Raw genomic sequence first — 13,035 nt, 5'->3', positions numbered from 1 at the left:
CGAATAGTTCAGATACATTTATATTTCTTTTACAGTATATATATCGTGTGAAAGTTCAAATAATTTTGACCACTTGAATCGTTTAATTCTTAACCAAATAAGACACTAAGCACTGTATCTTTTAATTATTTGTTTATATTTTATACCCATTAATTGGAATTCGCCTCTTCATCTGTTTAAACAAAATTTAAATACTTTAAATATATTTATCTCAGAAAGGGCCGTAGAAAGACGTAACTCCGCCCTCATATTTATACAGGTACACCAAAAGCACTGAAAAGCGTGAATTTATCTGATATTATCAACCAATCAGATAACTTATTTCATTACCCCCTATCAAAATTTTGATGGTCACCAAAATATTCCAGGTTTGTAATATAAAGGTACGTTAATATAACAAAACCTCATAATTCAGATTAAGTTTGCATACAAATGTTTTGGACAGTTTGCTTTGTTTGTGTTGATTACAACAACAAAATAATGGTGTCCAGATAATTTGCAGTTTTACACGGGTTTGTTTTGTTGTCTTCTAAATTGTGATTGTTTACGTACAAACAGTAAACATTTGTAGTAAAACTCTGTGCTTAATTGTTTCAACATAGCAGTTATTTCTGCTTTAATCCGTAAAGATGCAGTATTGTGACACAACTTCGTATCAAACTCCAGGACTTTATGGAGCACCACAAACATACGACGGTTCGACTATTAAGTTGCATCACGGACACTTTCCGGAATCTGTTCCAGCCGATTCATGTTATAATACATTTTTCAACAACGTATCATCGCCTGGAAGCTATAGTATACCCAGAGAACCACCATCATATGCCGAATCAACTGTATTCCATACCGGATTTCCACAGACTAATTCGAATAATACTTATTATAAAATTTCACCGGGTGGTAATATGCCAGATTTCACAATGCAACGCAACAACAGCAATGAACAGCTGTTGTCAAAGACAGATTTGTTAGAATCAAATTCATTGGACATTAATCGGTTCGATTCAGAATCAAACAGACTGATTGTTGAAAATGACATTGATCTCAATACCACGGACACGATTAAAATAGAAGCAACTTCTACAGATAACCAGAACATTTCTTCGTCAAGTGGAAATGACAGCATTGTTTCACCTGGAAGTACTAGTGACAGCGGCTCCAAAGATGACAAGGACCCGGAAAAACTCGATTTGGAATCTCCAGATAAAGGACACGATGAAAAAGCACGTGGAAACGCAGACGTAAAACCTGCCATGTCTTATATTGCACTTATTGCTAAGGCTATTTTAGAGTCACCACACAAGCGGTTAAGTTTAGGATCCATTTATGGTTGGATTGAGAAGAATTATCCTTACTATGTGAATCGTGGACAAGGATGGAGAAATAGCGTACGACATAATTTGTCACTAAACGATTGCTTTATAAAAGCAGGACGATGTGAAGATGGAAAAGGCAACTATTGGGCAATACATCCAGCAAACATTCAAGACTTTATGCGTGGCGACTTTCGGCAAAGACGGAGGTCAAGGCGTAGAGGAAGAAAGAAGGAATGTGAATTAGGGATGTATCATGTAAATGGATATTCCGCACTAACACCAAGCATGCCATTTAATCACCCAAATACTGCTTTCAGTTCTATTTATTCTCCATACACTGAAGCTGAGCGCCGAGCTTATAGACTTGATGAAGCTCTGTTAAGGCAAAGCATGAACAATCCCTTTATGAAATGGTACCCAACTGCAGGAGTAGCTAACGGTTCGTATCCGGCCCAAAACTCTAATTGCAATTCAGGGATGTATAACAACGGCTCCACCCAATGGCAGGGATACGGAGAACAGAATTCGCAATCTATGCAGTCAGTGTATCAGTTGAATTCCCCGCTCTCACGGTAAGTTCATCATGTCAGCGTGTCAAAAAGGGATTTGTTTCATCAGTTGATAGCAATTACGTTATCACATGTGGGATATCATATGAATATTAACTTTCACTATAACAGTAAAAGTGACATTATCAGATAATTTAAATAATATTGCCGAACTTAATCCGTTTTAAATCTTGACAATAACGGATTGTTTTGGTATTCTTCTTTACATTGTTGCAAATGAAAATACTTCATCTATTATTGCGGACTGTTATTTTTCCCGTTTTCGAAGTTTAAATTATGCTATACACGAATATTTGAATAATGCGAAAACACATCTTTTAACAGAAAACATTTTATATTTTACTGTTTTATTGTAAAATCAAACGTGAAATCTTCATTTTAATTAACCTTGAAATCAATAGGGTAAAATGTGACTGAGAATTTGCATGTGTGTTACTCAGTAAGTTTACTTATTATATGACAAACAAACAAACAAACCAATAAATACACAAATAGATAAATAAACTAATAAAGAAATTACATTATCAAATAAATCAGTTAGTTTTAAAAATATAAGAAATGAACACACAGCAGCGTACATTTTTTAATACATTGGTTTTCATCAGTCTAAGTCTAAATATTCTTAGTCCTGAATATATAAAAACTCCACTATATAGTAGTTCATAAAACAAAATCTAAATAAAAGATTATAATACAACAAACGAAAAGAGAAGATATCATGAGAAAAAAAAAAAATTATATAAAAAAAATTCAGGAAACCTAGTTATGAAATATTTAAATATTACCAAAAAAAAAGTGTTTTTGATACAATAGATATAGAAAAGTAAATGAGACCTGGTAAAATTTGAATATTTTAAAGTTTGGTGATTTTTTCTAAATAATAACAAATATTAAAATAATGAAAATATCATTTAATTTTTCAATTTGACTCTTATGATAAAATTATATAGAAATAAGGAAGATGTGGCATGAACGCTAATGAGACAATAATTAACAACAATAGGTCACTGTACGGTCTTCAACAATGAGAAAAATTCATATGTTTACATTATATATATGCTTTTTGTATGTAAAGATGAATTAATATTTATCCTTCTTTTAATATATATTCAGGAGAAAATCTTTCCTTCAAATTTTTCTTGTTCGATTTTGAGAACTAGGCAACCGAGACGTGTATAAAAAAAAGCAGGAACACACTTATCATGTCTCTCACAAAGAAAAAATGACAATAGGAAAGCAAAACTTGTTCTGTTTTTTTTTTCTTCGAAAATGTTTTAAAAGTAATAATTTGCCTTTTTTTTTTAAATAGTTTTGATTCAAATACACACTACTAGTAGGTCAATTTATCTTTTGTTATGAAGAAATATTGCCCTTCGATCATTAAATACGCCTGAAAGTACAAATGTATGTTAATTGGTTAAAAATTCATTTTCGAAGACGGTTTGTGTTTTTTCAGCATTTTAGAAAAAAAAAGATTCTGAAGAAAAGAACATTATTTCGGCTATGAAAAAAGTGCTCCCTCATGTATCTTAAATATTTTATAAATCTTTGAAATTATTTATATATATATTTTTTTTAAAATAAGTCAACATTCATGTAAAACATAACAGCATTATATATTAATATAAAATTTCAACATTTAGAGATCACATCAATTAAGTTGTACACGTAAATCACAGTTAGCTTAATTTTTTAAAATTGAAGATCTGTAAGTGTACATTTCACTATGTAAATAATCGTAAACGTTTTAAAATGTTCTTTTCGCCTTGAATGCTAATTCAAGAAACACTATAAAAAAGATGTGGTATGATTGCCAATGAGACAACTATCCACAAAAGACCAAAATGACACAGACATTAACAACTATAGGTCACCGTACGATTAATGAGCAATACCCATACCGCATAGTCCGCTATAAAAGGCCCCGATAAGACAATGTAAAATAATTCAAACGAGAAAACTAACGGCCTTATTTATGTAAAAAAAAAAATGAACGAAAAACAAATATGTAACACATAAACAAACGACAACCACTGAATTACAGGCTCCTGACTTGGGACAGGCACATACATAAATAATGTGGCGGGGTTAAACATGGAATCCCAACCCTCCCCCTAACCTGGAACGCACTCTTTGCACTGAAACCAGAGTTTAAAAACGTTTGTATTTTACAAATAAAGTTAGGCATTAAATGTTAAATCAAACTGTTGGCCAACCGATGGTGTATTTACACGACTTTCGCCAAAAGAAAACAACACGAACATTAATCTATCGAATATGCCAAACGTTGATCTTTTCGTATATATGAATACACCAATAATTTAAAAAAAGAATGCAAAAGTAAATCGCTACAAAGTAAGCTTGAAAGGTCTGAATGTAAAAAAGAATTGGCGAAAAAAGTTAGTTTACAGTATTTCAGATCAAAATAACGTGCTTGTTTATTAGTTCTTGTAATTTTATTTAATGATTTTAAAGACTTTCAGTATACTAGGAATATAATATGGAACAAACTACAACGTTCCTGTGACAGTTAAAAATTGTTTTCTCTAGCAACCAAGAAATAGATGTTTGCATCTACAATGTTGGATTACAATTTGAACATTTCTTTTTGACCAAAATTTAATGAATATTTCTTGCATTTGAAAGATAACAAAAATCTGTGAAAAATTTAACAATGGTGTATAAAGAAAATCGAAATTTAGTATTGGTAAAGAAAGAAAAAGGAAGAGCTTCTTATGCCGCTCTGCCACTCACTTGGCTGCAACATGTCAATTATTCCAAAATCTAACAGTTGTCTCGACTTTATTATTTTGCTTCTAAAACACTTTTAGCTTTGAGCATACCTGATTGATATTTGTGTCAATTATGTACATTTAGACTGTTTTCCTTATTTTTTCTACTTATTCTATGATCAATTTTAAAATGTTTTATATTTTTGTCTGTGTGCGTACCTGATCAAGTTTAGAAACACATTAGATATAGTGTTATGCTTATGAAAGACACAGTAAAAATCAATCGAACTTTTGAGGTGCACAAAAATTCTTTAATGTATGGTAAACATATATATTCAAGCTTTTTTTTGGTGTAAATTATCATTACCAATTCATGTATGAAAGCTGTAATATTCAAAATAAAACAAAAATAAGGAACACAATTGTGTAGAAAATAAAATATTTTAGAGTGTATATACAGACTACATACTATCTAACGGTTATAACTTTAATAATACTAATTCTTAAGGTCTTGGACTATAATTAAAATCAAATTAAACCCTCTCCCGCCACAGTTATTATTAATTTCTTTTGGTTTATAAATCTTATATTTTTTAAAGCAGCTGAATATATAGATAGCATTTTAAAAAATGAATATAATATAAATTTGTATTTATTTCACATAAAGAACACTCTATAATTCTTTGCATATGCTAGTATTTTAAGGTTCTGGCAAATTATTTCTAGTCTATCTAAAACTGTGACAGTTCAGTAATGCTTATAAATTACTAAAATCCTATCCACGTAAAAATATTATTATTAAATCGAATGTAGCTATTCATTGTCTTGAAGCTCTCTGGTCTTTGAGAATAATAGTAACTATAATTTAGAATAATTTAATTTTGTTCCGAAAGTCCTTCACTGCAATGTAAAATTGTTCATAGACACGCACAGTTTGTATTTGCACAATTCTAAAAATCTTTTTTGAAGAATAAAATTTCAATCCATTGTAACAAGAATACACTTGTTTGTGCTTGTGTCCTATCATACAATATTTTTTCATACTCAGTTTTCTCTCTCCCCAAAAAACTTATTTCTATAAAATGTTACTTTCCCCTTCCAATCATATTTTTTCCCAAGTAATGAAGTTTATAAAATAAGTTTGACTTTCATTTGAACACCACCGGTAGATAACGGGTTTATTTCTAATTAAAATTGACTGTAATATTTCCCGCTGAAATTTTTATTTTTTTATTCATAAGAGTTAAGACATTTTTATTTGTTCATTGCCAGAAATTTTATCAGAATTATTTTATTTACAAGCAAACTTTACAGTTTTACAACAATTAAGAAAAACACTTCGTTATGTGTTTTTATTGATTCCAAAGTTATTTTGCGCTCGTTCTGGAAACATAACTTGCTGTCAAATAGAAAAAAAAACACGATATTTTTCTAAACGGTTGTCTTTTAGCGAACCTGATCAACCTACACACATTGAATATTTATATAAAAGGTAGAACCACAACTATTTCATTCAGGAAAAATAGAGAAATATTAAGAAAAATAGTGGTTTTCTAAATTTATGTTCGAGTTTGCTGTTTGTTTAGAACAACCCTTTTCTGCAGCTTGTAACGGAAAGCGAAATCTTCTTAAAACATCGCATTTTTTTGGTGCTTCACGAAATAATTTGCGAAAAAAATGATCAAATAAGTAAGAAATTAATATTGTTTTATAGAAAATTGATTGCAATGCTTATTATGGGAAATAAATTTGAAACAACGTACTTTAGATTTAATATGTTTCAGGCATTATCAAACTTATGTAGCAGTTTTAAAAACATTACTTCATAACGATTGTAAAAAATACAAAATGATCACTATATTATTAATCTGTTTAGAGTTTGATACTTTTAACAACATCACACTTTTGTTTATACTATTTATAGGATTACTTATGATTTAACACCTGTTCCAGTTTAATATCTTATTGTTTATCAAAAATAAAAACATAATTCATACCTTCAAAGACTTTAATAATTATATTATCTTCTTAATCTCGGATTTATAATATGATATTTCAAAATAAATTAAAAAGTTTTAAACAAACGCCTTTTCTCAAAACATAAATTAATCATGGAATTCGTGTGTCGTGCGCCACATTTTCAAGTAGATAGCATGGCTTCCTGCTGTAAAATTTTTTAATATTGCAAATTAAAATGTATAAAAAAATAGATATTAACTTGAACACTAACGGTAGGGATACAAAAAAAAAAAACATTAGAAATACCGAAAAAGTATAGTAAGAGATAGTTGAGGGCAGCGAAAATATTAATGTTCAGCTGAACAACAAATTTATGATACAAATTTATTGTTAAAAAAAACCACCAGTACAAAACTGAACAGCAAAGCGGAGCTGATAAAACTAACTGTAAAATTAAAACAGAAATTAAACTCGAGGAAGCTTTAATTAATGCACACATTCAATTTAAAGTTCTTAAAACACTCAAAATGATTCCATGGTTCGCTTTACATCTTTTTCATCCAAGATCAGATGTTTACACGTGGATTGGAACTGATCCATAACTTAATTGATCTTTAAATTGAAGAGTCTTATAAATTAAAATACCTTTTAAAATATAAAAGCTCAATATTTTTACTTTGATTTTTCATTTCAGAAATTACTCAACACCTTCTTTAGTGTAATGCAGTTATCAACCAGCGGATTCATCTCGACACGAAGAGGCCAAAAGGATTCAAATGGATTAGTTCATGGCGTCAACATAACTTCATGTTCATTAGAATCATATAACCCGGCTGATGTTTCAGACACCATGTTTACATTACATAACAGTGAATTCTATGGTATACAAAGAATACCAAATTGCTTTCCGAACAAACTTGATGACTCTGTTTGAGATCTTCCAAGAAATCCGGTAATATACGGAGAGATATTGTCTACTATAGTTGCTTGTTAAAACAGTTTTGATTGTTGACATGATATTTTGTTAAATATTTATAAATTTTTAAAATTTGTACAATAAATTTAATCATGTTGATTTTTTTTTTTTTTTATCAATATACGTTTGTCATTCAGACAAGGCTGGTAAAACGAAGGCTTGATTGAAGTATGAGAAAAATACACACTTTTCAAGTCTGTCGATTTAGTTTCAGAGAAATCAGCAAAAAAAAAAATCATGTCACCACTATGTTTTATTTTAAGCCTGACATATCGGTTGGCAGGTAGTTTCAAAATACTTCGATGGTGAAAAATAATTTGAACCTGGTAAAAGACACATTCAACAGGATCACAAAGGATCATTTATGAAAATCCAAGATAATTCTTAATTATTATCACAATAACAATAAAAAAAACCATGTTGAAACCTTTAAGGGACACACAATTAAATTGTGTATGTTTTTGTGACCAAATTTTATTCATTTCTATAAAACATTATGTTTAAAAAGAATATTACCATATGCCATGCAAAATGAATTATTGTGAAAATGTATATCTTATATAGAATATCTTTTTCTTCTTCTTTTTTTTAATCAGAAAGTGTGATTAAAATTTTTCAAAAGAATATATATACATGAAATAAGTATGTATACGATGGGTTTCTTTAAAAATTCTGAAAATGATTCAAATTGGATATGAAAAATAAAAAATACAACGATTTGATTTTTGTCAAGTAGGCCGATATTTTTGGGGTAAGGCTGTTGCTCAAAACTTTATGATAATGACAGATGTCAAAATAAGGTAATTTCAAAAGGTTTGTATCATGCAATAATTGCGAAAATACACGGATGGTTATTGTGTATATGATATTCATGGAACCCGTCTTTCTATTGTTCTGTAGGGTTAAATGGAAAATCTCAATTTCATTTTACCTCCTTATTTTTACGATATGTCCTGTATTTTGAGGATTTATATTTATTTGCTTTAAAATTTACAATTTGAACATGACTAAAACTTTTCGTATCATTTTTTCTCTTTTGAAATTCTGTACAACTTCTAAAATAAGTTTTTGCCAACCTAGATTGCTCATAATAATGTTCTCGAAGCAGAGCGACCGATATTATTTAGTATATGACGGCATGGTTACATCTACATCAACATGATAACTTCTTTAATTATATAAAAAAGAAGATGTGGTATGACTGCCAATGTGACAACTCTTCACAAGAGACCAACATGACACAGACATTAACATCTATAGGTCACCGTACGGCCGTCAACAATGAACAAAGCCCATACCAAATAGTCAGCTATAAAAGGCCCCGAAATTGCAATGTAAAACAATTCAAACGAGAAAACTACCGGCTTTATTTATATAAAAAAAAAATGAACGAAAAACAAATATGTAACATAAACAAACGACAACCACTGAATTTCAGGCTCCTGACTTTAGATGCACATACATACTTAATGTGGCGGGGTTAAACATGTTAGCGGGATCCCAACCCTCCCCTAACCTGGGACACTGGTATAACAGTACAACATGCTTTCAATAACTGTAAGCGTCTTTAATACGTTTTTATCTAGCGTGTACCTTTTGTTTTTGTTGACTAGAATACTAATACTATAGACTTCTGAACGCACGTTTATGGCATGTTCTTCTATGTATCTTTTTGTTATTCCACTTATTGAAATTAAAATACCTCCGCATCACTATTGACATTAAAAGGTACTTTCTATATAAAAAAAGATTACGCGTTTATGAATGTTAGTTGACTCCAACTTCGAGCTCTAAGTAGTTTAATCATATTTTAGTTTACAAAGTGATTTTCCTCATTTAGTTTTGATATGGTCGACTTTTCGAAGTTTTGGCAGAAAGCGATTCACCGTTCAACATACAGTCTTGTTTTTTTGTTGTTTTCTTATTTCGTTAATTCAATATTCTATAAACTCATATAAAGATGATGTTCTGATGACTATATTAAATGCAGCTATACCATCGAACTTTAAAAAAAAAATAAGAATGCAAATCGGTTGAGAACAAAAATATACGACAAAAGAGTTGATTTTTATTTCCCAGTATGGAACTTTCTATTTCTATTTAGCAACATCACATCAGCGCCTGCATATGGATTATATATCGCCCAGGTGATACTAAATGAGCAACATGATAAATGCTATATGTGGAGCAGGATTCGCTACTCTTCATCGGGACATTAGACTACCTTTCATTTTTTTATGTCATTCTTTCGTATTTATGTTTCTATTTTCTGTTTTGTGTACCATTTATTTGTCGTTTTTTTGCCATGGGATAGTAATTTTTTTGACTTATTGATTTGAGTATCCCTTTGGTGTATTTCGCCTCTCTTCTGCAGAAACCTGTGTTATACATCAAATTTTGGCAGATTCCTGTTATTGAATTTTGTACCATTCATAAGTTTAGTTGACTTTACTGAAAGCTTTATACGCTCTCTATTTGGCAAAATTGTATCTCATTTAGTATATTTTGTGTTGGGTAAGTGTTTACTCATTTGAACAGAAATTATTTATCCTTGCTATAGTTTCAGGCTCAGTAGAAAACGTCACTAAGGTATGAATAGGTAGTAAGTAGCATTAAATGTATCGGGAGGGCCAAGGAAATGATCAAAGATTAAGTATTCCCCCCTTTTTTTAGGACTGAACATTTTTTTCTTGCCTCGCTGTATTTTGGAATTTCACTTCTAATTAGATGTAAGATATACCGGTTTAGATTCTAGTGTAATGGATATTTAAAAATATATTTCATTTCTGTGTGCCTGTATTTATTGTCCATTTGTCCGTTACATATACTTTGACAATAAGCTATAAATCAGAAAACTGTTATCGTATGTTTTTTTTTTATTGAAATGCTCCAATGTTTAAACTTCTGTTTTTTGTAGATAAAATTTTACACAAAGATGAACTAGACACAAAGTCAATTAAAACGTTTGAAAGCTTAAACAAAGATACTATCAAAGTAAATTGCCACGTTTGTTTAAACCTAGTGTACTTGTAACATAATTATTGACATTTCAAGAGTCCGTTAAAAATATAAATTAACATTTTGAAATTTTTTTGATCTCCTTCGCTATTTGGAAATGATACTTGAATATATTTTTTTGAATGACAAATACATTCGGGGTCACTAGAACACTTTTTTGAAGACATGTACAACAATATGTTTGATAAAAACGAAAGACGTCGAGTGAATCATCTTGGTCAATTTCAGTCGTTTCTCTCAGATGTTTGCAGATCACTTGAGAAAATTACTCCCAATTATGCTTTCACCGTTAAAATAAACATTCTAATGACCGCATTGGTGTGTATAAGGATACTGAAGATAGATAAAAGTAGATAAATAAAACGACAGTCTCCTATGGCTTCAAAGCTAAAGATGACAATCGTGGGAACTTGTTGAGAGTTGTAGAATACCTGCGGTTACAGGGAAAGCATGGAATTTAGATACTAGTTTGATGTTTGTTACTACTTTCTGTTCAGTATCTATATTTTAGAACATTTAATGACAAGGGAAAACGGTTAAAGTTGATTACGTTTATCATGTTTATCAAATGAATTTAAAATTTGATTTAAAATCATTTGAAGAAAAAAAGTAAATAATTTTAGATTTGGTATTTGGCATATAAAAAAAAAAATAATTCAATCACATAAATGTCTGAGAGATATAATTGACTATGGTCACCGTAAATCGAAAACTGAAACTTCTAAGGAAAACTTAATCTTAATAAAAGTTAATATATATTTTACATGAGCGACATTGTCGATGGACTTGCGGTATCTTATTACTACAGTAATTCACATTACGCGACTTTTTATTTTATTGGCTCACCAGGTTCATATTGCCAAGTGAGCTTTACTCTTCCATTGCACAAGGCTCATATGCATGGCCAATTGAGCTTTTCTTATAAATTGGTGCATGTTGTTGTCAAACGTCGTCGTCCCTTCAATTACAAAAATCCTCTCCTCTGAAACTACTAGGCCAAATACTAAAATACTTTGTTACAATCATCATTTAGGTATACACTACTACTATAAAAAAATACTTCCGATATCTTTCATCTTGAAAAGTGCTTTAGAAAGAGAGAATTTGATAGAACAAGCATTTTCACATGATATCTACGTAACTTTGATTTTCATAAATACTGTCCGACGTCTTCTATGAGTAGTTGCTCTTAAATAACGAATTTTACCATTTTCAAAGTTTTGCCTTTTATCTTGAAAACTAGAATTGACAAAAAGTACAAAAATAAGATCTTCAATATGTTTATACAGCCGAATCGGCATTCGGCTCCTTGTTAAATTAATTGCCCTGTAATTTCGATTTGTATCATGTTTTTTTTGCATTTTGGTCTAATATCTTGGAAATTCCAATATATTCCAATAGATAGACAGAAATGTTATGTAGCAAAAATATCTGCAAAAATCGTCAGTCAATCTGCAAATATGTAAGCATAGGATTCAAAACCTTTTAATTATGGTTTTAATAATTTGTATTTGTTTTAGGCAAAGACAATAAAAGATAGCAACATATTCTTGATAAGAAAAGGTGAAAAGAAAACATGATAATTAGATTATGCAGTTATATTACTTTTGAAATTTTAAAAACTTGAAAAAACTGAATTTGTTATAGAAACGGAGAAGGCAAGAGTGATCACAATATAAAACGACATAATTTTGTTGATATAGATTTTGATATATAAACCTGTTATCAAAATCAGAAGACTGGTAGAAAATGGTAAAGAGTGCGGTCAAGAAAGAAGTCTCGAATTAATATATAAATATTTTTTTCTGATTGCTAATCACTCCTTATACAAAATCCATTGAATGCTGAATGTGTAATGATTGAAAGTTTTGTCTCAGAGCTTGAATTTTTTATTAGTTATAATTGGCGTTGAACTAGCTGTCAGTAACTGCGAGTACTCTCATATCTGTACAGTGTCTGTTTGTTGTTGGGATGTATAAGTACCCGTCCACGTCCACTGTGCATCTCACAAGGAAGCTATTAAACCAAGAGTTCCAAATGGTGAAGTTGAAATCATCCTTCGTAAATTTTATGGACGCCATCACGAGTTGGTTGACCGTTATGGAATAACCGTTTCACAAATGATATCGGATATGTTCCTTACGTCGTAACTATAATCCCCTTCCCTTTCATGAATGTGACCTACCGAATTAGACTATTTACCGGATTTGTAATCACATAAACAACACGACGGGTGCCACATGTGGAGCAGGATCTGTTTACCCTTCCGGAGCACCTGAGATCACCCATAGTTTTTGGTGGGGTTCGTGTTGTTTATTCTTTAGTTTTCTATGTTGTGTCATGTGTACTATTGTTTTTTCTGTTTGTCTTTTTCATTTTAGCCATGGCGTTGTCAGTTTGTTTTAGATTAATGAGTTTCACTGTCCCTTTGGTATCTTTCGTCCCTCTTTTACTAGATGTTTTTC

The 13,035-nt window shown here is 30.5% G+C and overlaps 1 protein-coding gene across 1 annotated transcript; it reads left to right on the top strand.

The window, feature by feature from the left end:
• The first annotated feature begins 410 nt into the window (after positions 1-410).
• Positions 411-7,649, top strand: LOC139514320 (forkhead box protein D5-B-like). The gene is made up of 2 exons (XM_071303417.1): positions 411-1,888; positions 7,271-7,649. The coding sequence occupies exons 1-2, from the start codon at positions 630-632 to the stop codon at positions 7,296-7,298; spliced, it is 1,287 nt and encodes a 428-aa protein (XP_071159518.1). The 5' UTR covers positions 411-629; the 3' UTR covers positions 7,299-7,649.
• Positions 7,650-13,035: the final 5,386 nt, after the last annotated feature.

Source organism: Mytilus edulis, chromosome 1 (assembly GCF_963676685.1).
Source record: "Mytilus edulis chromosome 1, xbMytEdul2.2, whole genome shotgun sequence".
Classification (NCBI taxonomy): Eukaryota; Metazoa; Mollusca; class Bivalvia; order Mytilida; family Mytilidae; genus Mytilus; species Mytilus edulis.
The sequence above is the reverse complement of the archived record's forward strand: the minus strand, read 5'-3'. Positions and strand labels throughout refer to the sequence as shown.

What these genes read in the sequence shown, in the direction of transcription:
- LOC139514320 (XM_071303417.1), top strand. Translation starts at nt 630, where the DNA reads ATGCAGTATTGTGACACAACTTCGTATCAAACTCCAGGACTTTATGGA. An exon ending in TTGAATTCCCCGCTCTCACG is followed by an intron (nt 1,889 to 7,270) that starts GTAAGTTCATCA and finishes TTTTCATTTCAG; the next exon opens with AAATTACTCAACACCTTCTT.